This window comes from Ctenopharyngodon idella, chromosome 7, assembly GCF_019924925.1.
Source record: "Ctenopharyngodon idella isolate HZGC_01 chromosome 7, HZGC01, whole genome shotgun sequence".
Classification (NCBI taxonomy): domain Eukaryota; kingdom Metazoa; phylum Chordata; class Actinopteri; order Cypriniformes; family Xenocyprididae; genus Ctenopharyngodon; species Ctenopharyngodon idella.
In genome coordinates this window covers 39,386,317-39,412,812 of record NC_067226.1, presented here as the reverse complement: position 1 = coordinate 39,412,812, position 26,496 = coordinate 39,386,317, and the positions used below count along the sequence as shown (strand labels likewise).

The 26,496-nt window shown below is 35.9% G+C and overlaps 1 protein-coding gene across 22 annotated transcripts in view; it reads left to right on the top strand.

Annotated features, from left to right (window-relative positions):
- Nucleotides 1-26,496, top strand: part of LOC127515855 (adhesion G protein-coupled receptor L3-like) — a 342,582-nt gene that overhangs the window by 216,801 nt on the left and 99,285 nt on the right. For all 22 annotated transcript variants that reach the window (XM_051899977.1, XM_051899970.1, XM_051899965.1 and 19 more), the window contains exons 6-8: nt 11,554-11,886; nt 16,323-16,426; nt 20,394-20,579. In XM_051899977.1, coding sequence (XP_051755937.1) covers nt 11,554-11,886; nt 16,323-16,426; nt 20,394-20,579 — 623 coding nt within the window. The remainder of the gene's footprint in view (nt 1-11,553; nt 11,887-16,322; nt 16,427-20,393; nt 20,580-26,496) is intronic.

Below are 26,496 nucleotides of genomic sequence, written 5' to 3'. Positions count from 1 at the left end.
AACAACAACAAATCTTCATCATATTACAGAATCAATGTGGAATATTCTAAATAAGCATCAGTTCACAGAATATCTGAATTTAACATCAGATAGCAGAATCAGAATGGAATCTTAAAAAAAAAAAAAAAAGCATCAGATAAAGGAATCATCACGAACTGTCCAAAATCAGCATCGGATTACATGAACAAGTATGAATTTCCAAAATCAGCATCAGATATAACCAAGAATGCTTCAAAATCTGCATCAGGTAACAAAATCACACTGATTTTCCGAAATTCAGCATCAAATAATAGAATTACCTTGAAATAGCATCAGACATCAGATGATAAAATCAGAATGTAATCTCCAAAATAAGCACCACATCACAGAATCACCTTGAAATCTCAAATCAGCATTAGATGACACAATTGACATAAAGAAAACATTAATTGCTGAATATTTTCTTTGGTCTTACAGTAGCAGAATGAACAGTGGTTTTCAAATTCAGCATCAGTTTACAGATTCACCATGGAATCTCCAAGAATCAGCATGAAATCAGTGTCTAATCATTAAATCATCATTAGATCTGCAACTGGGATTCAGAATGCAAAATCATTAGCCTTAAATTACAAAACTGGAATATAATCTTCAAAATGAGAATCAGGTGACAACAAAATCTGCATCAAATGATAAAATCAGAATGTAATCTCCAAAATAAGCACCACATTACAGAATCACCTTGAAATCTCAAATCAGCATTAGATAACACAACTGACATAAAGAAAACCCCACATGAGGTGCAGAACATTTTCTTTGGTCTTAATTTATTCCAGATGACAGTTTCATACCTGTGCCCATAGCAGCAAGCCAAACATGTCATGCTGTATGTGAACATGAAATGAAATTTCCCTCAAAATTAATGTTTATTTTTGTGGCACACTCTTTCTTAATAAAGCGGATTATACTTTAGTTATGAAGTCTCAAAATAGTGAATGCTGTTGAACATGACCTTGTTTTTCTTTGAAACCTGACATGTCTGAGGTGTCCTTCTTGAGCTGTTGTGATGGACGGTTCCGTGTGAGATACTGATCTCTCATTTTGACCTGCTGTGTAGAAAAGCAGCTCTCTTCCTTATAGTTTTTGCATGCCCTATCTGCTGATATTCAGACCATGTGAGGGAATGTCAAACGCAGTGATGTTTGGAGCTGGTACGGGACGCGCCATGAGAGCTGAAGTGTTGCCTAGCCTCACCGAAGCTCTCCGCTCTGCAGGGCCTCTTCAGGCAGACTGTAATTGACCTAATTTGGCCCATATGTAGAGTGGAATATGTTTAGCCGTGACCTCAGAGGAATGCTGCATTGTGCCATGACTACTTGAGATCTTTTGACTCACTCTGGCATTCGCTATGATATAATACACTGTTCAATGTGGAGTCAAGACCTGCAGACTCCTGGGCAGATGAATTGTAGCTCACTCACAAAATAGGCTGCAGAAGTGGAAAAATAAAAGTGTACATGCAGAGGATTTTCAATTTAATCTGCTAAATATGTTTAAAGTTGGCATGTTGCTAGGTGGTTGCTAGGGTATTCTGGGTGATTGCTCTGTGGTTGCTAGGGTATTGTGGGTGGTTGCTAGGGTGTTGCTAGGCAGTTGCTAGGGTGTTCCGGGTGATTACTCAGATTCTGCTGATTGATACACAGACAGAAAGACAGATAAATAATAAAATAAATACATGCAAGGATGAATCTTTCACAGACCAGTAACATGCATTATTAAAATAAATATAATCAATTTTGATTTAATGATGACTTTAATCACAAATGCATTGAATGCAATAGCCTTTTTTTCTGGTGTTGCTAGCTACTAATAGGATCTACTTATATTATTATCTAAATATCCCAACCAAATCGTCACCTTGGAATTATAAGGTTTTATCTGCATTCTGAGCAGTTTTGAGATATTGAGCTTCAAAGTTTTTGCATTCCATATACATGTAGCAAAAATTATATGGGGAACAAGTCTCTTTCATACGTGAAAACGACAGCGACCCTAAGTGTATTCTAACTGTACAATATCAAAATCCTCTCAAATTTGTAAATGGGGATTTTTGGAATGGGTCAAATGCAGATAGAACATTCTAATTCCAAAAAAAAAAAAAATCACTTTCTGCTTGGAATTATAAGGTTCTTGCAAAACACTAATTGAAGCAATAATTTTCAAGAAACACAAACAGTTTACTTATAATTTGATTTAAAACATAAAATTAGTGTTGTAACAATGTGTTGACATGCATGAGAAAGTTACATTTAAAGCTTTCTATGACATTTATTTCATATTTTTGAATGAATGTTTTTTTTTTTTTCCTTGTTCAAGTTAAGCATAAAAGGCAGTGCTAAATATTTTGTCCAGTGCAGATGTTAAATTTAGGTAGGAATATGGTGGGTAATTTAACACAGTATTTCAGGAACCGTTTAAGTTTCCTTTTGTTTAGACAGAAAGCAGCTACTGTAATACATCTGAGCAGGACTTTATTCCACAGAAAGTGGGACAGGTAAAATGGCATTCTCTCTAGACATCAGTATGGCTGAAATAACATGCTTACATTTAATCAATTAAATTGTTGATTATTTGACTTTAGAGGCTTAATATTGTAAAATTTAAGACATTTTAAGTCTAAACAAAACTGCAAGAAAACAGACAATGCTTCAGCAAAGGTGTTTAACAAAGTTTAATAAACATTGAAATGTTTCACTGACTATACATAATTAAAATATTTCACATTTAAAATATTTAAGTTATTTCAACTATGCAACGACTCAGTTTTTACCAACAATGTAAAATTTAACATTTCATCTCACTTTATGTCATAGTTTATACACTTTAATACGGTATGCCATAGCGTAGAGCTTTATAGCTACATACAGCTCAATACAAGTACACAGGATGGCTCAAGGTTAAAACATAACCTAATATATACATAACATTCCCTCGTATGACAATGACGTGACTGGAATAAAGCAAACAGACTACAAAACCCATACCTATCCTTTAGTCTTGCCTCTTAATAGCGCTGCTGGCTAGCAAGATGTCTAACTATGAAAATAACTCCTCAGCAAAATACAATAGCTGAAGCAAAACACACAAAAAAGACTGAAATTCCCTGGAATTTGGGCTGCTGTCATTGACAAAGTCATAAATAAAAGAGTCCATCACGAGGTTTCTAATAAACATCGCATTGTGTGGCATTGTTTAGTCTTCACTGATTTTGCGTTTTCTGTGCTCTTTTCTTCTGTCACAGAGCAGTCTGGCGACATGACAAAGAAAGCTGATCCTGATTGGTCCTCGCGTGTGCATTCGAAGTGCTGATTGGCTCACAGATAGAACCTTATAGACCTGAGTTAGAGTTCGACTTTGTAGATAGAATTTAGTATAGTAATACCAGTAAATTTTGACCTTGTGAAGACAATTTTTATTGTCCCCATGAGGAAACAAGCTTATAAATCATACAGAATGATCTTTTTTTTTTTAAATCTAAAATAGCAAAAAGTTTTCTGTGATGGGTAGGTTTAGGGGTAGGGTTAGAGTTAGTGGATAGAATATACAGTTTGTACAGTATAAAAACCATTATGTCTATGAAATGTCCCCATGGAACGTGGAAACACAATGTGTGTGTTTGTGTGTGTTATGTGTGTGTGTGTGTGTGCACCTTACCCTGCAATACCATAACCAGCCATGATGAGAACTGTGAAAACGGTCCAAATGTTAATTAAAAAAAATGGCTGTGACTGAGCAATGATAGAGATGCTTCATCTTTCTGCCAGACGTGAATGAGCTGAGCCAGTTCTCACTCACACTGATAAGACACCAGAATAGAGAGACAATTCAAAGTAATGAGCTATTTCTGACAGGGAGAGAAACTTCTCTTCATTTTCTTTGGTGCTGAGAAGAGGAACGAGAGATAATTATGACAAGAAGAGCACTTCAAATTAAGTGTAATAGCACGTCGGCTAAAATGCGAACCGTTGCCGTGGAACGCGCCGCATCTGCCGTCAATCCTGATAATGGACAGAATGTTTTAAGAATGTTTCTTGCATGGATTGGAAATTACTGAGAGGCGGAACGAGACAGATTTACAGATTGACCAGTTGAGTTAATTGAGTTTCCTGCAAGATAAAATCAGTTCATTCTTGTCTAGTCTCGTGCCCACTGACCGTCTAAAGCATATTGCACACACAGCTGAAAAAAAAAAAAAACTTGTGAAAATCACTAGCTCCAATCACTTCCAATCAGTCGGTTGTTCATCCAAGTGGTGCTTACTGCAGAGCCAAATAACGTCCAGATCCCCTTCTCTGGACGTGATGCGTGGAGCTTGACCTAGTCCAGCTCCACCTCTGTGAACCTAATGGGTGGAGTTATGTTTAGGAATAGGGTTATGAGTAGGGTTAGGGTGTGGTTGGACTGTCTAGCTCCGCCCATTGGCTTTATCTGGTCATGGTCAGGTGGTTTTGGGAGGAATTGGGCAGTATCTAGTCTTATGTCACCCTGAGCTTCTGCGTGTGTGTGGAGGGAGAGTTTTTGTTGAGATGTTGGAGTAAGCGTTTTCCACCCACAGTGCCTGATGATGCGTCTCTGTGCGATCGTGTTTAATGATGCAGAGATGCTGGAAGCTGCGCTCATGGCTGTCATTGATTCACAAGCTGCGGATGTTTATTATGCAGTCACAAGATCAGTGTGTTTGCATGCATGATTGTTGCCATATGGTTGGTTATAACAAAGGCATTCAATGTATCATTAGTAGTAGTATTAGCATTAGTATTATTACTATTATTATGTATTAATATATCATTATTAATTAAATATTTTTTATTATTATTATTTAAATTTTTGTTGTTAAAAGAGTTCCTTCTACATATTCATGGGAATGCAGAAGTTAATGAAAACTCTAATGTGTGTTAACTAATAGATTTTACTCAGTAAATACTTATTGTGCTAAATTAAAATGAGATATCATGCATAATGTGGGTGGATTGCACCAAATTTACAACTTCAGTTTAAAACGAATCCGCGATGTTGGCTAACGGACAGTGCGTGTCGTTAGCTGATCCCATTAGCCTCTCTTCTCACTATCATCACTATCCTTATCTATAAAATAGCGAAGGCCAAAAATAGAAAGAAAAATTCATAATCAGGTTAATTTGCTCTTTTTGAAGTATAGCAGCCCTCTGGGCATGACTTATTAAAGTTTTAAAACAGAATTAACACATGCAGCAGGTGATGCTGAACTTTTAATTGCTCATTAATAGTGGGCAAATGCAGGGTTTATGAAATTAATAAACAATACAGTATCTCACAGAAGTGAGTACACCCCTCACATTTTTTATTGTATCTTTTCATGTGACAACACTGAAGAAATGAACCTTTGCTACAATGTAAAGTAGTGAGTGTACAGCTTGTATAACAGTTTCTGTCCCCTCAAAATAACTCAACACACAAACATTAATGTCTAAACCGCTGGCCACAAAAGTGAGTACACCCCTAAGTAAAAATGTCCAAATTGGGCCCAATTAGCCATTTTCTCTCCCCAGTGTCATGTGACTCGTTAGTGTTACAAGGTCTCAGGTGTGAATGGGGAGCAGGTGTGTTAAATTTGGTGTTATCGCTCTTACTCTCTTATACTGGTCACTGGAAGTTCAACATGGCACCTCGTGGCAAAGAACTCTCTGAGGATCTTAAAAAAAGAATTGTTGAATCAAGCCTTGGCATATTTTTCAAACACAGTATACATAGTGTGCGCCATTATTGTGATATCATAAAAACCTATATTACAACAATTGACTGTGTTGATAACCTGGTTTACAGACCATTTACAGGAAAGCGCTGTCTATGCGTGACCTGAAACAAACACACAAAACACAAGCCAGGGAATATGTAACATTGCCATGAGACAGCAAATAGTTCCTTCTCAAAAGCCTCATTGTGTCAGTGTAAACTACTAATGGCCATATTATTAGGCCACAGCACCTTTTTTTTTTTTTTTTGGACTTTTAGTTTGCATTTTACCTAGTTTCTGTTCCTGTTTCCTGTCCTTTGTGCCATTTTTGTAGTCCTTTGTAGTTTTTCTAGTTACTTAGTTCTGTGATCATTCCCAGGTGTGTCTTGTTTGCCTATCACTCCTCTAGAATTTAAACCCCAGTGTTTCTTGTGTTCCTTGTCGAGTCTTGTCTTACATGGATGCACGTTTTTCTGTTTCAACATCATTCTGTTTCCTGGTTCTCTGGTCTCTGTTCTCTGTTGTGGTTTTGTTATTATGTTTATTTTGTCATTAAACTCTTTGCATTTGGATCCAGCTCTCTTTGTTTTTGAGTTTTTAGTTTGGTTTTTGATGCAGTACTCCGGCAATCCTGATTAGTATTAGCAGAATTGTCCAGGGCTGCAGTTAAATCTTCTTTTTTGTTGTTGTCTTGTTTGTTTTTTTGACATTTTGGTGATATTAACTTATTTTTAAAAGGTCAAAAAATAAAAACGTTAAAATAGTGTCTATTCACACTATGTGCAAATAACGTCCCTTGTCCCTCTTCAGTGGCGCAGCAGTAGCAAGTAAGGCTCGCAGACCTGGCTTTTAACTTGATCAACACAGGTTCGAATTCTACTTTTGCCAAGCTCGCATTTATTTTCAATAAAAATGAAAATAATGTTCTAAAAGTGAAAATACACTGCAAACGAGTGTTTTATAATATTAAAAGTGTTTATTGGGTAGGGTTAGGGGAATGTGTAGGGAGGGTTTTTTATCCTCCCAATAAAGCAGCATCCATTTTATAATTTTAATAAATCTAATCATTTACACTTTATGATATTATTGCATCCTGTTAATGTACAAAAATACTGTGCAAATTGTAATAATATGAATTATAGATAGCATCTAATTACTATATACTCTTATTGCAAAGAACTGATACTTTTACATGGTGTAAATAGAATCTATCACTGTTTTCACCTAGTGTAAATAGCATATTGCTAAGAAAATGCTGCTATTGTCACTTAGTGTAAATAGAATATATTGCTATTTTCACTTCGTGTGAATAGCATCTATCGCTAAGAAAATATGCTATTTTTACTTAGTGTAAATAGCATCTAATTGTGTATATAGCATCTAAATTGTGTAAATAGCATCTATCGCTATTTGCACTTAGTGCAAATAGCTGCTGCCAATTGAAAATTGGTAAAAAAAAAATGTATATGTTGAGGGCCAATAGCAAACCATAACCTCTGCATAAACCAGCACTCGCTGTCTCACATGCACGCACACACTGTCACCATGTAATGCACCCTTTAATGTTATTGAAAATCAAATACTAGAATCCAAAAATCAAATTAAGCACTGGCTGTGACTATGGGTGCTCCGAACTGGATTTTTGCAGCCAGTACCGACTACCATTTTTACCATTTTTTACCATTTTTTTTGTCATCATGATTGGCCAATACTGATCCTGGTCATTCCAACTTTATATAAGTGATATAAGCTCTTTGTTGATGGTCATTGTTAACCCCTTACACCCAGAAGGCATTTTTAATGATTTCACATGATTTCAAGTGGCACAATTAAAAGTAATGGCTTATAACTCTACAAAAACAAGGTATCTTCGAGTACATGGTCATTTGATAGAAAACCTTTAAAATGTTGAAAAATGGTTCTTGCGTTGCAACACTGCTGGAAAAAAAACCCTAAAAAAGTGATGCAATTTATTGATTTATTTTGTTATTATTCATGCTTGACATGATTACTATTAAAAGTATATATGACAGGTCATAAAATCAAGTTTGGGCTTGTTCACAGTCATGTCAACTGCATCTGGTCCGAATTTTTTATTGATATCTCAAAGCAATCAAAAGTTATGGCATTTGGAACCATGGTAGCCTTTTTATCAAAAGTCCAAAAACCAATCCAACACAAAAAAAAAAATCAGTTGAGTGTTTTACTGAACATGAGAACTACTTACATGTGTAAATGCCACAAAGCATAAAAATATTCATAATTATAGAATAAGTAACAAGTAATAAGATCTTGGTTGATGAGTGATGATCTTCAGCGCTGTTTTATTCTATGGTGCATGATAAATCAAGACCTGTCATTCTGTGCGATCAATCTAATTCAAGCATGCACCAGCTGTAAAACAGTGTCCGATTGGTCTCAACACATCGTCCCTACCTGCATTATTCGAGATCCAGTTTACATTGGTTGAACTTTCAAATGACATTGGAAATCACTGCTTCATATTTGCAATACGATCGGATCCCGGAAGTCCTATAGCTTTAGCCAAGCAACATTTCATGTCACTCTGTGAGGATCTCCACATCATGTGTATGTTATGTGTGGGCTCGTTTGAATTGAGGCAACCTGCTCTAAAAAAAGATGTGCGATTGTTTACTAATGTTTTACTAAAGTTACAAAGCAGAACGTGGCGCAAAAGCCTCATCTGTATACTGTTACATGCGCATCAACGGCAACTTTTTAGGGTTTTATGTCATCAAATTATAATTGGTTCGCGGGATCGGTCAAATTTAGTGACTACCGATCAAGTCTTAGAATGTGATTATCGGCCAATACCGATTGATCGGAGCATCCTTAGCTGTGACTGCTGTACCATTAGGTGAATTTGTTTTTAATGGCTATTAATATGGGATCATTGATGTCAAGTTTTTGTGCCCCTAAATGGCGCATTAAAACGATATCAAACTGTGGTTTTACATGTTGGGCAGGCAGTGTCTTCCTGTCTAAATGGGCAGTTCTTTGCCAGAATAGTCAATCGGCAATAGTCAAAAGGAGCCTATGCAGGAGACTATATTACCAGTAAAGTTCACGCTAGTGCTGGTGGCCGTATGCGGTTAGTTCTTGAAAACGCCAGGAAATGTAATTTTCTGTAATGTAAACAATTATAGATCGGAATAGATGTTCTGCCCACACAAACACAGAGCCATTAGGATCACATCACCCTGCAGCACAAGAGCGTGTGTGTGTGTGTGTGTGTGTGTGTGTGTGTTATTTCCTGGGTCGTGGGCCTTTCTTATAATTCCTCTAGAGTCTCTTCTGATTGCGTATTGCTTTGTTTTCCTCCATCTCTCTCTCTCTCTCTCTCTCTCTCTCTCTCTCTCGTTTCTGTGTTTATTAGCACATTATCTCCCTTGGAGGCTCTCTGTATTACAGACTCATACAACCCAGCCAGATCATTTTAGCCCTTTATTTGTGTTTGGAGGATTGACAGCAGCTGCACCGGCAGATCATTCTGTCTGTTTAATGACTTCATGGATGTTGAAATATACAGATATATTGAGTATGTATGCACTTTGGAGCCTGCTATGCGTGCAGGTCGTATAAGTATTTTTGATTTTATTGATTAATTGTGCAGCAGCTCAAAAATGCATTTATTTATTTGCTTGCTTTCATCTTTGATAATTGCAAACTAAATGTAAACCATTCTGTATTTATGGATGAGCAATTACTGGAATGAAAACAGTTTGGTGTAGTGAAGGTGTTTCTTGTGTTCCTCAGGATGGTGTTGATCTGTACTTTGTAAAGCAAACCTTCAATTTCATTCCTATTATGTTTTTTTTTTTTTTTTTTTTTTTTTAACATGTTCTCTTTAGTGTGTAATGTTGCTGTTTGAGCAAAGTTAAAAGTGACTGAGTCTCTATATCAGTAAGCACTAGGGATGCACCGATACCAGTATCAGTATCGGGCCCCATACCAAGCTCATGCACTTGTATTCGTACTCGTAAAAATACCCCCGATACCAAAGACCGATACCTCAAGTGACGTAACTGACAGAATTTTCCGTGCAGAGATACACCGGCGGCAGCAGCAGAAACAATGTCAGCCTCAGGGGTTTGGAAATACTTCAGAATTAATGATGACAACCCACACATTGCGAACTGCATGCTTTCAATCATTCGTTATCGATTAGTGAAGGCGGGATAGGTGGAATTGCGCTGAATGACACAGACCAGAAGCTCTCTCTCTATCTTTCTTGTGCGCGATCCCAGTTCTCTCAGACAGCGCGATCAGTTCTCATTGCGCCCGAATGGTCAAATGCACACATAGTTGTCAAAATGTCCATGGTATGGAGTATCTCACATAAATACAGTTGGTTATGGCTTAAGTGGACGTAATCATTTGGGTGAAAACAGGATGTGTGTCACAGTATCCATGGATTCGGTCTTAAAGTGACCGTAGCCTATATTTGTCATTAATGTTAATAAAACAACAAACGATGTTAAATAAATGTATACATGGTAAATAATGACCACTGTATCTGAAAAACAAGTTTATTTAATTTGTATCTCTATAGTATTTGTTGTATTGTTTGTAAATTTCTTTTTATATAACAACAATTATATATAATTATGCCCTTTGAAGGTTATTGGACACTGTGAAATTTTTGTTTTTTAAGTTTGTGACAAGCAAAAAAAAAAAGAAAAAAAAAAGAGAGAGAGAGAGAGAGAGAAATTAATAAATGTATAGGCATCGGTATCGGCGAGTACCAGAAAAAAAGTATCGGTACTCGTACTTGGTCCTTAAAAAATGGTATCGGTGCATCCCTAGTAAGCACTGTTTCTGAACTCCCTGAAATGCCTTGATTGTAGTCTTGAGATTTTACGTCACAATATCCCTCATTTAAATAATTCCCGCCCAAGGTATACGCAAAAAAGGGGCGAGGTCTGGTTGAGCTGCTTTACTAGTGTGTTGAAATTCACGGTTATGGTAAGAGGAAGTGGTTGACCAATCACAACACAATGATCCAGCCGACCAATCAGAGCATATTGTGCTTTTCGGAAGGAGGGGCCTCATAGAGACAGGAAGTAAACAGAGCGTTACTGACAGACTGGGAAAAGAGTGCAACAATATAAAATTAGTTTTTTGAACGTTTAAGAGTTTGTGAAAGGGCATAATAATGTTTGTCATTGCATAATAGAGTAGTAATTTTCATTTTTTTAATGTTTTTTTTTTTTTTAAATGATGATTTACTCACCCTCAAGCCATCCTAGGTGTATATGACTTTCTTCTTTCAGACGAACACAATCAGAGATGTATTTAAAAATATCCTTAGTCCTCCAAGGTTTATAATGGTTGTGAATAGGGGCCGCATTTTGAAGTCAAAAATAATGCATCCATCCATAAAAAAAAAAAAAAAAATAATAATAATAATCCATACGACTCTAGTGGGTTAATAAAGGCCTTTTAAAGCAAAGCGATGCATTTTTGTGAGAAAAATATCCATGTTTAAAACTTTATAAATTCAAATAACTAGCTTCCTGCGGATAACGCAGAATGTGCAAGTGTCAAGGTCACAAAAGTGTCACAATATAACTGTTTGATTTTTGTGTCTCTGTATGTGGGATACTGCTTGGTTTATTTTTATTTAAGCAATTTGCTGCTAGATAAATGTTATTACTTTTACCGGTTAAATATTTATTTCTGATAACAGTCATAATTACAGAAAATCTCATTTGAAATGTGTATTTTTCTGATTTAAATCTCATTTATTGTGTTAAATCTCACTCTAATATTTCTGATTTCAGAATCTTCCTCCTCGGGAAACGTCTTAATGGACACGACAACAACACGCACCACAACTCGCCCCGTTACTGTCACTATGACTATCACTTCCACCTCCACCACCACCACAACTACCACCACAACCAAATCACCCGCCACGACGACGACGCCAAACACGTGGAGCACGCCGACAGACCGTCAGTCTCTTCCCGAGGCCTCCACGCGCTCCGACCCTTCCTCTGTCCTGCCCAATATCGCTGTGGACTTCTGCAGCCCCATCACCGACTCCACTCTTACCTGGCCGAAAACACGACAGGGTCAGGTTGCCAAGCTGCCATGCCCGCCTGGAACCATCGGTAAGTTAAGTTTTCAAGGAATCACCTAGCAACAGTGCTGTTTTTGCACACAATTTTAAATGTTCATTCTTAAATGAAGGTTTAAGTTCATTTCCCCTGAAGTCAATACTTTTATCCCTTAAAACTTATCTTTGATAATCTTTATAATTTTTATTTATTTATTTTTTTGTGTCCTGGGAAAATAATTTAATAGCTTGAATGTAACTCTACACCCTTGCTTCATGCTCAATGAATATGCAAATTAGTCCCTGCCTCCACCCACTCAATCTCACCATCTCTGATTACCTGATCCGCTCAGTCAGCTGTGTAAAGTGGAAATATTGATTTAATTTAGCCATATACGTTTGAACCAGAAACTGATTTAGAAGAAGAGGAATAGCAAATTATACAGGGTCATCTACAAGTCAACGTGTAATGCGATTTATGTATTGCTCTCTACAACGTCAGATACATAGTGGTAATTGATATGATTAGCCTTTGGCTTGACCATGTTATCAAACAGCTAATAATGTGTTGCTAATGTTTCACAAACCATGTTCCCGTTCACCATCTCAGAATCAGACAGGTGCCTTCTAAAAATCAGAATCTTTAAAAATGCTTTGAACTGCATAGAAAGTCAGTGGAGTCAGTGGCAGGAGCCCTGCCCCGCACGTCGACAGGATTGGTTACATTTTTGTGACGGTAGGAAATGGCATTTCCAACAGCATTTTTGAGACTGTCTTTGGTACACTTTAGTTTTAAGGAGAAAATACTCAGCAATGGTGTTGACTGATGAATTTGCACATGGTTTTTCTTAAAGATCTATTTCAAAAGCAGAAACATGAAATAACATTTTTCAAAAGTTAAACACATTGTAATTACTATACAGTGTATTCAAAGATTGAGAAAATGAAAATATTAAGTACAATTGGAAAATGTAAAAAAAAAAAAAAAAAAAAAAAAAAAAAGTTATGGTAACACTTTAGTTTAGGGTCCATTTCTCACTATTAACTAGTTGCTTATTAGTATGCATATTACTAGGATATTGGCTGTTTATTAATACTTATAAAGCACATATTAATGCCTTATTTTGCATAACCATATTCTACATCCCTTAATCCTACTCAATACCTAAACTTAACAACTACTTTACTAACTATTAATAAGCAGTAATTAGGAGTTTGAGGCAAAATTCGTAGTTAATAGTGAGAATCGGACCCTAATCTAAAGTGTAACCAAAGTTTTATTTATAATATGCTATCATATTTTATTTATAATGTGTTCTTAAATTTTGTTTTAATATAATAATTCTTTGATCTGTTTACTATTTGTTTACTATCAATAGTTGCTATTTACTATTTTTTGGTCAATTGTATTAAAACCAGTTAGGGTATGTTTGACATGCAAACATTATCATAATTATTATTTATAGTAATAGCATAATTATAATAATTAATGATAATTGATATTATTATAATTTCACATAATAACACATTTCATATATAATATACATTTCATTCATTCATTCATTCATATATATATATATATATATATATCATTTTGTTCATTTTGACTCGGAGACGGTTTGTTTTTCCCGAAAATGTTAGTTAATGTTATTGCATTGGACTAAAACTTACTGACACAGGGTATAACTCACACAGGGTAACTAATTTTTGTACTTTTTTGGGATTTTTTTTTTCCCTACCTTGTTACACTTGTGGTGTTCCCAGTCGGAAATGCCTGGCCTACAAAAAAACAGCCTATAAATCTCACGTCACGCCACACCATCACAATCACCAAATATTGGACTCGATCCCCCTGCCAACCTGTCCCCCCTCAACTAGGACAGGCCCTGCACCATCATAGATAAGATCATAGATTATTGAGATTTCAATAATATTTTGACCACTGAACTAGGTTTCCATTTCAGAAATCTGGTAAACTTATCCAAAAGAATTCTAGCAACCATATAGTGATGCCTTGACCAGTTTTTACAAAGCAAATAAACCCTTGTCACTACATGTTTAACACCTTGTTTTGGTAACCCAGGTGTGGTGTTTGGATTGTATTTTTTTCTCTCAGTGGTTATTAGTGATTTTCTGGATGTGCAGCAGACGGGCGGCGCACAGCGTGAGCACAGATAACACAAACGCAGCACATGCATCAAACACGCCACTGCAGCGCTGCGAGAAGCATCCTCCCTTCACTCTCTCTTTCTCTTTCTTTTTGTCATCTTTTTTCACCTCTGTCTGTCACTCTGGTTCCTCTACTTTTCTTTCTCTAAATTATTTTTCCCTTCATTTCTCTTGCTGCATCCTGCTCATATCAAAACATTTCCAGTTCTCCGTCTGCAGACTGGCTGGTTTCCATGGTTTTGGGTGATTGGCAGTTTCTTCATGATTAGTTGTTTGTTCTTGAAGTTTTCAAAGCACCAGACTGGAGCTGCAGTTGGAGGATTTGTCCTCTGGCCATTTCTCAGAGTAACATGCATCACATTCACATCTTCACAAACTCATTAATGAAAACAACAGCAACAAAAAAGTACTAGCATTTTATTTTATTTTTTTTAATACTCAATATATACACTACCATTCAAAAGTTTGAGAAATAAATACGTTAATTCAGCAAAGATGCATTAAATTGATCAAAAGTGAGAGTAAAACCTTTTATATTAAAAATTTAATTTGCTTTTATTTCTCTCTTGCTAGTGGATAAAAAATGTATTCAATAATTTAGTGGACACTTTTTGGATAAAACATAAATGTTACATCATTACTTTATATTGCTTTCATTGCTGTATATTACATAAATGTAAAAGTAAATGCATAAATGTAAAAAAAAATAAATAAAGAAATAAAAGAAATAAAAAATTGTAGAATAAATAAATAAATAATAAAATTCAAAGCAAAACAAGTAATGTAAAATAATTTGTTTAATACAATACAATAATATTATTACAATAATGCAACATTTCTTTATTGCATAAATTATTGCATAATTATATTGTATAAATGTAAATGTTAAAAAAATAAAAATAAATTAATAGTTTAAATAAGTAAATAAATAGATAAAAAAAATTATAAATAATATTACAATTCAAAGCAAAATGCTCAAAATAATGAATTGGTTTGAGTAGGACAAACTTAAATTAAACAAATTAGTTCAATCAAATTAACTTCTGTGAGTATTTAGCATTTTCTTTTTCTTTCAAGTTCACAGAACTGATATATTTTAAGTAAACTGAACTGTTTCATTGTTTTGAGTTTTATGAACTTATTTCTTTGAACTTAAGTTTCTATTTCCCAGCGTACTTTGCCTATGGGACTCGAAAGGGAGAGTAAATGCTATTTTTTTTTTTTTTTTTTTTTTTTTTTTGTGCAAGATTAATAAGTGGGAGATTTAGTAGAGATTAATGTTTTGTTATGCTAATTTAGAAGAGTTTCTGTTAATATGGGTTTTTGGAGAGTTACCATCATGATGACAAGTGGTGCATGTGGCTTGGTTTGAGAGCAAGCGTGTTAAATGCTTTATATTGCTGTACTCATTCAGCAAGTGTTATACCATGCTATTGTTAACATGTTAGCAAATAAGCTAATTTTACGCTAATAAAAAGTGTTTACATTGGGGTTACACGATAATTTTAAGTTAAATGTATGAGTGTACTCAAACATTTCAAGTTAAGAACAGTTACACTGTATGAGTACAAAATAAAAATCTGCCAGTTCTGCTTACTTAAACTTTGAATATCTTAACTTAAAATTTTTGAGGCAACCGATTGCCTCAAATTTTTTGAGTTTTGCCAACTTATTCGGGTTTACAGTGTAACATAATTTGCTATAATTTGCTATTAATACACTAATGCAATGCAGAGGTATATTTGTTTATTGAACGTTGGTGTCTTTCCTCTCATTTCTGTTGTCAGTGTTTTTGTTGACAGCAGCGGGACATCTGGAGTGTGTGAATGTGTGTGTCTATGAGTGATCGCACCTGAGTGCTGATAGAGTCACCCGAGTGGAAGAATATGACATTTTTTCCCCCTTCTGTCCTTCTAATTAGAGCCGAGAATGAGATGTCTCCCTCCACGAGCTTTAATTGACCTTTACCATTGCACTCCAGGGAACACACACACACACACACACGCACACACACACCTCTGCATCTGGCTGTAGTTAACTCTCTCTCTCTCTCTCTCTCTCTCTCTCTCTCACACACACACACACACACACACACACACACACACACACACGCTGCAGTGATTTTATCTCCATCAGAGGAAGTAATTACACATTCTTTTATGATCGCAGACGTTTGATCACAGTGTTTCTTGTCATCTCTGGATGCAGCAGTGAAGGACGGGACTCTTTCAATGTTAATGTGCACATGTTTACTTTCCTGTAACAAAACATGATATGAACACACAATAGTGATAGGCAGTAATGGCTCATTTCTCTGTGCAGGGACGGCCATGTTTGCCTGTCAGGGGCCCGAGGGACTGTGGGACCAGCAGGGGCCCGACCTCAGCAACTGCACCTCCACATGGGTCAACATCATCAACCAGAAGGTTTAAGAAACACACACACACACACACACACACACACACACACACACACACACACAAACATAGACACACACACACACACACACACACACACACTGTACTTGTAGATAATATAATATTAATGAAATAAAAGGCCACTTGTGTCTAAAGAAAGCACATTTCCTGACTGTTTAACACACTTAAGTGCACTTTTAAAAAGTGTGCTTTGTAATAATGTCAAAAGTTTTACTTTAAAGTACATTTTAAGATGTTTTAATAATTTTACATTGTGCTTTAAAGTAGACTTATTTTGATGTTGACTAACATACTAAAGTACTTGATTATAATTTTAACTAGTGTTTTAATCACAATTCAATAAAATAGTATTCAATAAGTGGCATTAAAGTATAGTTTAGTTTACCATAAATGCTTGTCAGTACATTCAGCAGTACACTTTAACCCTATTTTAAAGACAATAGAAGTAATTATGAAATTAAATATAAAGATGTATTAAAGTCCTACTCTAATAAGCACTTTAAAGTTCAGCTAACTGCATTTAATATAAAATTTAAACTATAATACATTTTCATTTAATTGTAAATAGCAATTAAAGTTCACCCAAAAATGAAAATTTGATGTTTATCTGCTTACCCCCAGGGCATCCAAGATGTAGGTGACTTTGTTTCTTCAGTAGAACACAAATGATGATTTTTAACTCCAACCGTTGCGGTCTGTCAGTCGTATAATGCTTGTCAATGGTAACTGAATCTATAATAGTAAAAAAAACAAGCACAGACAAATCCAAATTAAACCCTGCGGCTCGTGACGACACATTAATGTCTGAAGACACGAAACGATTGGTTTGTGCGAGAAACCGAATAGTATTTATATCATTTTTCACCTCTAAAACACCACTATGTCCAACTGCCTTGCGCATCCGGTTGGTGAGGTCTGAACGCGTGTTCTGATGACGGAATTGATGTCTCGCGCTCATACTTCAATGAGTGCGAGACATCACTTCCGTTGTCAGAGCGCGTTCAGACCTGTTCTACTGAAGAAACAAAGTCACCTACATCTTGGATGCCCTGGGGGTAAGCAGATAAACATCAAATTTTCATTTTTGGGTGAACTATCCCTTTAAGTGTCTGAAAACATTACATTCAGTTGACACTCAATTATATTCTTTCATAATATTTCCGTAGTAAGTACTTTTTTTTTTTTTTTAAAAAGTATGCTTAAATTTACTTAAATAAAATTTAACTTAAACTAAAATTAAAATGAAAACTTGAAAATATAAAAATAAAGGCTAATTAAAATTATGAATAAATACTATAACATTATATAAATAATACTAAAACAACACTGTAGACTACAGTATCACTTTCTGTTATTCTTGACCCCACACTCAGGTCTGCTCATTCACATTTATTTACATTTATATTTCTCAAGCTATGTTCTTGTTTTTATGAAAATTAAATATATTTAAAAAAGGAATGCTAAAGTAGGTGTAGCCTTTAGCATCATATAGACAGCTACAGATAATATGTTTTCTTGTTTTCCTATCACCTTTTGCTTGTTGTTAATGTCAACTGTAACAATGTGAAGGTTCACTCAAATCAATCCTACACTTTTACTAAAGTGAAATGAGTGCTGTGTGTGTGTGTGGAGCCGGCAGGCAGCCCAGAAGACAACATCTTTAGTTGCGTCTCATTAGCAAATAAACACATCGCTTCCTTTAGCTGGGGGAGTGTTTTGATTAAACTCAATACACGAGTGCGTGGCTCTCATCTACGCTCATGTTTTTGCCTTGACTTAAAAGAACAGAGCTGTACTGTCTGGGAAGTCAAGAGCCATTTGCTTCTTACATCTTTGTTCAACTCAAGCAGAGAAACACAGAAGGATGATTTGATCTGCAGAGAATGTGCAATGTAAAATACTGCCGTTGAGATTGATGCATCTGTTTGACCTATTGACCTGACACATGTGCTCCAGTATTGGAAAATAACTAATTACTAGAGGTGATGCTACTAACTCAAAGGTGAAGCATCAGACTAGAAGCACCAAAAGGGCCAAACAGACTGAAAATTATGGAAATGTTGTCTGGAATGTTAATATGGATTATTGCATTAATAATGAAATTGTGTATGAAATGTTTTCAGCTGAAATATTTGGTTTAAATATACAAACATGTTGAATTTTAGTGCCCTATACAATTTTAGCCCCCAATACAATGCATTAAAATGCAGGCACTGTTTTTTTTTTTCCCCAATTATTGCAATTCAGTATGCTTTTTTGTTTCAAATATATTTGTCGTTAATTTACTTACATAGAGTTGCTTAAAAATGCAACATGCACAACCATCTTCCCAAAATTGTCATGAGAATCATTTATAAATAAATGCTCTATGGTTTAAAGTTTGAAAGTAAAGAAGTTAAAACAGCTATAAATATTAGTATTGTAATACTTGTAAGACACAAAGACGGCCCAGTAAGAGATATAATTAAAAAAAAAAAAATAAATACTATTTTTATTTTACATTATTATTTTTAAAGTAATATAATTATGTTGTGGTTTAAGTTTTATAGTTTAATAAAACAAAAATAGTTTAATAATAATATGTATTATTATTATTATTGTTATTATTATTAATATTAATAACTGTTTTATTTATTTATTTTAATTTATTTATTTAAAAGCTATATCATGGCTAGAGTGTTTATCTTAGTGAGTTTTTATCCCTATATCCTTATGGTTCAGTTGACTGTACATACACATTTTAAGCTGATGTCTACACTTTTATCCAAAATAATTTTCAAGGTATACATAGTATCATTCATGCATTTACTGGGAATCAATGACCCATGACCTTGGTGTTGTTTATCGTCATGCTCTACTGTTTGAGCTACAGGAACACTAACACCTATTCTAACACCTTCAGTTTTGCTGACTGTCAGTAAGCTACATTATCATGCAGCGTAATCATTTTAGTGAATTAATTCATTCAGATGGTTTGTGTAAATTAACCAGATAAAAAAAGAAACAACTGATTTTTATTTTATTATTTTTTTTTTTTTTTTTGTAGTGAAATATTTAGTTAAAGGTGTTGTTTGCAATTTGTCCTATGTTAAACACATTCTCATATGCCAGCTTAATACACAGAAGGGCTTTTCACACTGCTTAATTTAGAAGCGGGGTTAGCACCGGGGTTATGAAACCCTGCTCCAGAGCAGGGTTAGCACCGCTTTTGCGGTGTTAACCCTGCATTGCGGTACCAAACTTGTTCAGTGTGAAACGACGCGGTGTTAGAATGTTATGACTAGATGCTTAGCAACGGCTAACCAATAGCGTGCATCATATTCACATGCTTTAGATAGTCACAAAAACACTGCGCATTGTATTAGTAAATTCGGTGTTTGAGAGGAAAAATGTCAAATGGTGGCAGAAAACGCAACAATTTAAGTGACAAAGAGACCGTTTCATTCTTACCTTTATAGTCCGAAATGTCCATTCAGTATAAACTCGTTAGTACAATTGACAATACGAGGATGCACAATGCTAGAGCTATGTAAACAGGTCACATGCTGCGTTTATCCAATCAATGACACTGACACCGCAAATATGCAAATAAGAACGGTGACCCAGGATTTAGGAATGTACAATGTGAAACAACAGCTTACGAATACCCAGGATTAATTGCAGGTAAATTATGAACAGTGTGAAACGTGAAGCATGATAACCCAGGATTCTGTTTACCCGGGATTTAGAATGACCCAGGGTTAACTATTTCAAGTGTGAAAAGCCCTAAAGACAGCTGTAACTAAGCAATTTGTTAGTTAATTCTATTGTAATGTATAACAGTGTGACTGTCTACGCAGTCTCTCTCTCTCTCTCTCTCTCTCTCACACACACACTTTACGAACGCACATTTACTCCAGTTTTGTGTGATGAGTTTTGACTCGGTGTTCACACTGTGTTTGTGTGTGTGTTGTAGATCCGAGGGGGTGAGCCTGCTGCCATAATCTCCCGTGAGCTTTCCGAACAGACCAAGGGCCACATGCACGCCGGGGACATCACCTACACCGTAAGGGCCATGGGTCACCTAATCGACCTGCTGGACGTTCAGCTCCGGAATCTTACCCCTGGGGGAAAAGACAGTGCCGCCCGGAGCCTCAACAAGGTACTGTGTGTGTCATACAACAATATCAAATAAAACAAAACAGAACCGTAATGGATGTATTGTACAGTTAGCCGGTCATTATCACAAAATAAACCCTGACTGGGTGATCGAGACCCTGGTGCAAAGCTCATTACACAGCTACTTACCAGATAAATAAATAAAGGGACATGAAATATTGATTTGAGCTGAAATTGTTCTGTTATGTGAGAAGAAAGAGAGCACAGAGCAGTAGCAATGAACAAAATCTCTGCTTCGTATTGGAGTCCTGATCAATCTGTAAGTGTTTATCTTGTGATAATGACCGTCTGACTGTACATTACCCTGCTTATTACACGGCTACTTAAAGGAGCACTCGGACATTTTTTTCTCATTAGTGAAGGAAGCCACTTAGGTTCCCTTATTTGCGAAACAGTGAAAACATACAAAACTGTGGAAAAACAACCCAATGTAGAAGTCTGACCCAGAAAAGCTTAGGCCGAAAAGGAAGCAAAACAGCTCGGTGCAGTGACTAGTTCTTCCTCAGTCATTAGTCTCATTCGTGAGCACGAGCAGAACAATTTCTGTGTAATTTGTCATGTGACCATTCTTACATGAATTGTCGCTGTGAATGGATTTAAATGTGACAGTTAATGTAAGAATGGTTTAACACAGACACTAACTCTTATAGTTGATTTCAATAGACCATTTGAGAGCAGACCTAACAGTTACATCTCTTGCAGCTTTGCGCACATTATAGTGGCAGGAAAAAAACCCAGTAGTAACAAGTGAAGGAAAATGGGCAAAATCCATGGAATAAGACAAGAAAATGTCTTGTTGTGCCTTTGGATGTCAGAATCGGAATGCAAATAAGATAGTCTTCATTTTTGTAGAATACAGTTGCTGAAGACACCCTTTGAAGCTAAACGCAGACGATTATGGTTGCAATCCACAGGCTGGCCTGATGAAACCTGTGACAATAAGTCTATTATTAAAGCATGAATTTGACGTAAACAATAGGTCTGCATAATATCCATATATGCAGTTCATTATGGGAACATAATGTATTAGCCCTAACATTTAAACATACATTTTTATATCACAATTCTAACTTTTTATATCACCCAATTTGGACTTTATAACTTCTGAGGGGAAAAGTCTGAATTACGGGATATAAACTTGCAACTCGCAACAGAATAACGAGTTTATATCTTGCAATTATGATTTTTCTTCTCAGAAATGTGAGATACAAACTCAGAATTGTGAGCTAAAAAAAAGTCTGGATTTTGAGATATAAACTCGAAATTACCTCGTTTATTCTTTCATTCCATGGCTTCCATAGACTGTTACTGCAGAGCTATCATTTTCTGCCACTAGGTAGGCTCCGGCCACAAAAAAAGGTCATCACTGTCTGCAAACGCATAAATGGTGATGTTAGCATGTTGCTAAGCTAATGACACAAAATGCTAAGCGAACATGCGTAAAATTGTCCCTTTTAATCTATTGTGTACAGAATTGAATGAAAATCCAGGTGTTTTCAAGCATATGTGCTGCTAACTTAGCAGAATATCCTTGAAAACTTGACACTAAGTGCCTTTGAATGTCTTTCAAAGACTCAGTGCCATGAATCTCACAAGCATAGTCAAATACAGTAAATTTCTCTTCCTCAGAAATGCACATTGTATCAATCTGGTAACATTTATATTGCATCCAGGTGGACCGATAAAAACTTCACCTTGAATAAAATGCGTAAAAGCCAGCCAATCAGATTAGAGCTGTTAGAGTTTGTGAATTTTTAGAATTTACATGCAAAGTGCATCAAACTGTTCATAGATGTGCCGCCTGAGGCTGAAAATCAAACTAGTTTGATGTATCTGGACTGCATTGTATGTCATGACGTGTCTGCTCTAGACCAGTTAAGATGTGATACTCAGACAGTGGCTGACAATGGTTTGGAAAAGCTAATCATTACTTATTATTATTTTTTACTTTACCAGAAGACAAAGAAAAAATAGAAATTGAAAGAAAGAGCAAGAAAGATAAAGCGTGAGTGAGAAACTTCCTCTTTGATGCAGTCAGTATGGAGAGCAGGAGGAGGAGAGCAGTGGGTGTTTTTTTAATGATGTCCGTGTTTGTCAGGATGAATGATCCCCTGTGTTTCTCCTCGCAGTCAGCCGTCTGTTTAAAAATAGGTTTTACTTGGGTGAAGAAAAACTCTCACCGTCCTGAGGCTCGTATCGCTCAGAGGACATTATGCGGCATGAATAATCACCGCCGTTATTAAAGTTTCTATGGAGTTAAAGAGGTCTGCTTTGACGTTATTTTCTCTAGACCTGCGTGTGGTTTGTCGTCACTCGCAGACGACTCGATTAGACACTCAGAGAACAAAGACATTTAATTTGTGTGCAAATGTAGGTGTGTATTAATATTACACAGGCTCCAAAATTAACAATCGCAGGAACCAAGTGCCAATAAAATTTAACTTCAGTGAGTAAATAAAATAGGTAAGCCGTCGGTATCTTTAGGAAGTGCAACATTTAGGATTTAATGGATTAATTTGGTATTTTTAGTATAATTTATATACTGTAATACCTTTTATATTTATATTTTCAGTTTTTAAGACTAAGTAATTTTGTCATGTGCCTCTGTTTTTTTTGTTTTTTGTTTTTTTTTTCTTGTAGCTTTTATTAAGTTTTATTTCAGTTTTAACTTAAATGAAAATTTAAACTGTTGAAATCATCTTGCTATCATCATGCAATTTTTGCATTTGTTGATCTGCTACTTTTCATTTTGGACCCTGAATGTTATTAATTTACTTAATCAGCAAACCACGCAATTAATTAAAATTTACCAACCCTAAACATAATATATTAAGCCGAACTTTGAAGACTCTTTGTGCAAGCTCAAACTCAAAAAACTCAAATTAAAGACCAAAACTGAGTTTTGTCAGTCAAAATTTTTCTGGTCAGTTTTCTCAATTCATCCACTATTAGCAGATATGACAAAACAGCCTGGTCTCATTGTTAATACATAGGTATTAATACGTAACTTTCAAAGACAAAACTTCTTTTTTTGGATAGGTGCTGAAATGTACAATATGGACGTTTTGGCAGCATTTAAACGTAGCATTATTACGTTTATACAGCGAAAAAACTATATTTACGAATCTTTCATGTCATAAAGATATATGCATAATTTCCCTTTTATAGTTCCCTTTCGAAAGGGAACTCACACTGCGTCCTAGAACGCATATGGGGAACGCCCTCGCGTGACAAGTATCTGAAGCGATCCTATTGGCCGGCGACGGCCTATGACGTCATACTAGTGCGACCCGACAGTATATAAGGGGCGCCTAGAGAACATGTCATCCTCTCTTTTCATCTTCAGTGACTGTTTTGTCTGCTGCGATTGTTGTCAAGGTAAGCCAATTTACAATGTCTGAGAAACGTTCCAAGCGTTGTGCTGATCCGTGTCCGAGATATCTGACACCGGAGGACACACACAAAATGATAAAATGGCTTGCCATATTACTGCAAAAATCATTTTGAAAGTAACCCACTTTGTCGCCGGCCAATAGGATTGGCGTGATTCGACTATCGCTTCAGACACCTGTCACGTGAGGTCGTTCCCCATATGCATTCTAGGACGCAGTGTCTTGTTCCCTGTTCTCAGGGAACCAGGGTTACAGTCGTAACCCGAGGCGTTTTATAGATAAATGTAAGATCCCTAAACCCCAACCCCGAACCTAAACATACCAATTTTATACAGAATATTAAAAGAGTAAAACATAATGGACAGAAATGTGTAGGAAAATGACAATGTTAGTAACAATATAGCATTAAAACAATATTTTGAGCCACTAATCCTACACCTACCCCTAATCCTACCCATAACCATTTCTTAAAACTATGTACTATTATAAATAAAAGAAAAACAGACAAACAAGTGTAATCACAATAATTTATTTATTGCGAAAATGTCAAAAGTTGTTCAAATGATGAGGAGTTGCCTTCCTCTTTGGTGGTAATAGTTTTTTATAGAGTACTAAGCAGAATTTAAGTTATTAATCCATGAAAATATGAATCCAGCTTCTTTCCGTGAAAGCATCCACTCATTTCAAATGTCAATATGCTCAAACACAGCATGTCGCAATTTTTGACGAAGCAGGTGAGAGCCAATAAGCGTTCGATATCAGTGCAATAAACCATGTCGTAACGCTTCTCGATGGTAGCGCAACTTTCAAATTTAAATCGTATCGAGCGCGGGCTTTAATTGTGACAGTCGCTGCTGAGAATGAAGATGAAGATTGCCGTATAAAGGGCTAAATTTGGATCTGTACCTTGCAAACATATGGATTGTAAAGATTTGGAGTACAGTGAACATAAAATTGATGTGTTTTGTGAATTTATGTTGTGTTTAGAGCCCGACCGATATGGGTTCGGGTTTTTGGGGGCCGATGCCAATACCGATATTAGGAAGTAAAAAAAAGTCAGATAGCGATATATCGGCTGATATTCTTTATGTGTATATTATAGTTCAGTACCAGTCAAAAGTTTGGACACACTTCCCATTTGTGTGTTCAAACTTTTGACTGGTACTGTATATTGAATACCATATATACATAAACAGAATATATATACATAAACACATTTTTTTGTAATGATCACTGACGTGATAAAGATATGTAGAAAAGGCAGGGTATTTAACAATTTAACAAGAAACTTTATTATACAAAATAAGCCTGGCATCAGTGCACTGAACAGTAAACTTCACCTATTATAAATAACTTTACAACACAAATAGAACAATATGTATATAACTTGAATTAAGAAAATAAACAAAGTAACTGTAGGGCAAACAAGCTACTGCCAATCCAACAGGGGCAGGTTTATGCACTCAATGGCTTATTTTCTGGTAATCAAATGAACATGCAGAACATGAGGATCATATTTAACTTTTTGCGATTTAATATTCACAGACACTAGTCTACATCGCAATTTGATTGAAGTGTTCTGACCTGTTTTTTATTTATTCTTCAAAAATATGACAAATTCCGTGTTATACAGTAAAATCCGTTTTATGACTGGATTCCGTGATTTCGTCCGCGTTTTCTGCAAATCCTACTAATGTAGCAAACGAGTATAAGCTCGTTGTAAGAGTAAAAGATGGGGACATGTTTATTTACTTTATAGCAGCGCATTTCACCAACTAGGTGACAATGTAGCGTTAAATCACCATTCAATAGACTCAAGCCACCACCGCACCGCGCTCTATTGGACTGCAGAAAGATACTAACTTTTCAATCTGCTACGTTAACTGACTGTACTGACAAACTGTGCTAATTTAGGATATGTGATGTGAGCGATGTGATATGCATGAGTGACATGGCAGTTTTAAGGGATGGGGCTAATGTTATGTTGGATGGACTTATATTGAAAAAGGAAACTTATGGGGGGAGGGTCATTGTATATTAACTTTACAGTAAGTTATGTTTTTCACAAACTAGTTAGCAACTTACCGTTAAGACAACGCTTTGACTCTCGTGAAGACATCGCTTGACTGCTTGCCGCTGCCCAATCAAGAGACCTCTTTACTGAAGTGAAAGGGCTGGCTGGTGCCAGTAGCGAACAATGGCGTGCGCTCTGCTGGACAAACTACGTAATCACACCATTTACAACCATTTTATCTGCGTTATATGTTCTGTAAAAAATAAACGTGCATATCGGTGGCATATCAGCACCATATATGCCGATGCAGATATATTGGCGACACATTCATATCGGCCGATAAAATCAGCAAAACGATATATCGGTCGGGCTCTAGTTGTGTTTTGGTGTAACTTATGGTTGTATTGTCAGTCACTGCACAGGAGAAAACGCTTTTTGTCTCTCACAATTACAGAAATGTTATTCATTTTAAGGTTTTAAAGTGTAGTCTTGTT